The 2191-nt window shown below is 57.2% G+C and overlaps 1 protein-coding gene across 2 annotated transcripts in view; it reads right to left on the bottom strand.

Moving 5' to 3' along the window:
* The window catches only part of Efcc1 (EF-hand and coiled-coil domain containing 1), a 31145-nt gene extending 30392 nt beyond the window's left edge, over window positions 1-753 (bottom strand). For both annotated transcript variants that reach the window (XM_029561315.1, XM_008828538.3), the window contains exon 1: window positions 84-753. In XM_029561315.1, coding sequence (XP_029417175.1) covers window positions 84-731 — 648 coding nt within the window. In that variant the 5' untranslated portion in view covers window positions 732-753. The remainder of the gene's footprint in view (window positions 1-83) is intronic.
* Between the last annotated feature and the right edge of the window lie 1438 nt (window positions 754-2191).

The raw sequence follows: 2191 nt of genomic DNA, 5'->3' as shown, positions 1-2191 counted from the left end.
GGGGGGGGGGGGGGGGGCTAGGTGTGTTGCCCCCTTCCCTTTCTCAGCGGCGGTGGTGTCTCCACCTCCCACCTCCCGCGCACCTGCAGCGCCAGGCAGCGGGCGTCACTGCTCTGCAGCGCGGCCCGCAGGTCCTCCACCAGCTCGCGCAGGCTGCAGTTCTCCTCCTCCAGGCGTGCCACGCGCTCACTGTAGCCGTTGTCTTGCAGGCGCGGCGCGCCAGACGGGCGGCGGCGGCGCGGGCGGCGAAGGCGGATCTGCGTCTCGATGTGCTCGCTGAGGGCTCCGCGGGGCAGCCGGGGTCCTGCTCGGGTACTGAAGTAGCCGCAGAGGCGGGCGTGGAACTGGCGGAAGGTGAGCTCCGGAGGGTCTGAGCGCAGAGCCAGGCGCGCCTCCTCCTTTACATCCGCGTCCTTGCCCGCCGCGGTAGCAACAGAGGCATCCTCAGTGGCTGCTTCCGAGGACTTGGCGTCCTCCGCGCCCGCCTCTCCATCAGCGCTCAGCCCCAGCACTGCGCACAGGGCTCGGAAGTCGGCACGCGGCAGGCGACCGGCGCCCCTGCAGTCCAGGTGGTGGAAGACTTCCTGCAGGTACTGGTCCAGGCCGGTGGCCAGCACCACAATCTCGTTCTCTACGCCGCGGTCCAGCCCGTAGTGGTGCGCCAAGGCGCTCAGCAGCCACTGCGTGCGCCGAGCAGGCCGCCGGTACGGGTCGCCCGCCGCGCCCTCCATGCTGCCGGCCGGCTGCTCCTCTTCGTCGCGCCGCGTGAGTCTGCGGAAGGAGGGGCCTGGCGGCCACCGCCTGGCCAGAAAGGCGGGGGACGGTGTCCGGGCGGCTGCGCAGGCGGTTCAGGGCATCTGTATTTCTGCGGGTCGGGGGCGATGGGGCAGCGAGCTCTAGCTCTCGGGCTGTCTTCATCCTGACCCCACCTGCGCTCCCCATCCTCGTCTCCGTCACTGCAAGGAGTCCCTGGGTCAGTTCCTCCTGCCACTCCAGGGCCTTGCGCGCCTTCCGGGCGGCGAGCGCTTGGTCTAAAGCCGGGAACCATCTGTAGTTGTCCTTGCCCAAACTTCTTGGCACTTCCACCCCAGCCACCTGCCTAGCGGTCCTCTGCCCCTAGTTCAAACTGTCCTCAGCACTGCTTACTAAACTCTCCCTTACCCTGTCAGTAACTAGAGCAGAGGAGGAAACACTTGGAGGGGAGAGGGAGCAAGGTTAGGGTTTTGGCGAGAAGCTAGTCCGAGAGGGTCCCTGACTGGATATTGGGCGGGAAAGTTGCTGTCTCTCGCCGGTGTCTTTTGGGCTCCATGTGGTCACTAGGCACTTAGAGTCATTTCTGGGCTGGGATGAGGCTAAAATGCTTTTTTTTTTAATTTTATTTTTTTATGTGGCCATCGTTTTCTCTCTGGGGTCTTAGACCTGGAAGGTGAATGGCAAATTTGCTTCCCTGGTGAGTGCTAACCTGTTTTTCCTTTCTCATTTACAGAGACAGGTTGACATCACCTGTTACCTGCCCTGGGAACATGTTGGAACAAAAGGCAAACTCAGCATTAAGTAGTCAGATCTTGTCTTGTGCACGGCTCTGTGCTTTTAAATGTTAAATCCAACCATTTGAAAAATATTGTTTTGGGGAATGGAGACACGGCTCAGGGGCTAAGAGCACCAGCTGCTCCTGCAGAGGACCCGGTTTGGTTCCTAGCATCGACATGGTGCCTAACAACTGTTGGAAACTCCAGTTCCAGGGGAATCCCTAGCCCTCGTCTGACCTCTGCCCTTCCGTACCTGTAGGCAAATACACTCGGACACATAAAATGAAAAAAAAAATTTTTTTTTTAAGAAAAATATTCTTTTGCTTCTACCACTACTCAACCCCAGACCAGCACTTTGGCATTTTGGCAAATTCCTATTGGTTCTTGAACACTTTGCCTCCAGCACACCTCTAAGAGGAGTCGGATACACCAAAGAATTTTGGATAAGCATTTTTCTATTATTATAAAAGCAATGGCAATTTGACAGGAAGTTTTACATCAGTTCCACTTCTTGGATGCTACTTTAGAGAAACACGTGTGCAGGATGTTCACCTCACTCTTGTTTATAACAGTCAGAGGCTGATTTTCTTGAAGGTGCCAGACAGGAAAAATCAACAAAGACAAGAAAGCATGCTGCAGCATGTTTTGTAAATGTTAATAGA

Source organism: Nannospalax galili, unplaced genomic scaffold (genome assembly GCF_000622305.1).
Source record: "Nannospalax galili isolate Female #2095 unplaced genomic scaffold, S.galili_v1.0 scaffold332, whole genome shotgun sequence".
Taxonomy (NCBI): Eukaryota; Metazoa; Chordata; class Mammalia; order Rodentia; family Spalacidae; genus Nannospalax; species Nannospalax galili.
The sequence above is the reverse complement of the archived record's forward strand: the minus strand, read 5'-3'. Positions and strand labels throughout refer to the sequence as shown.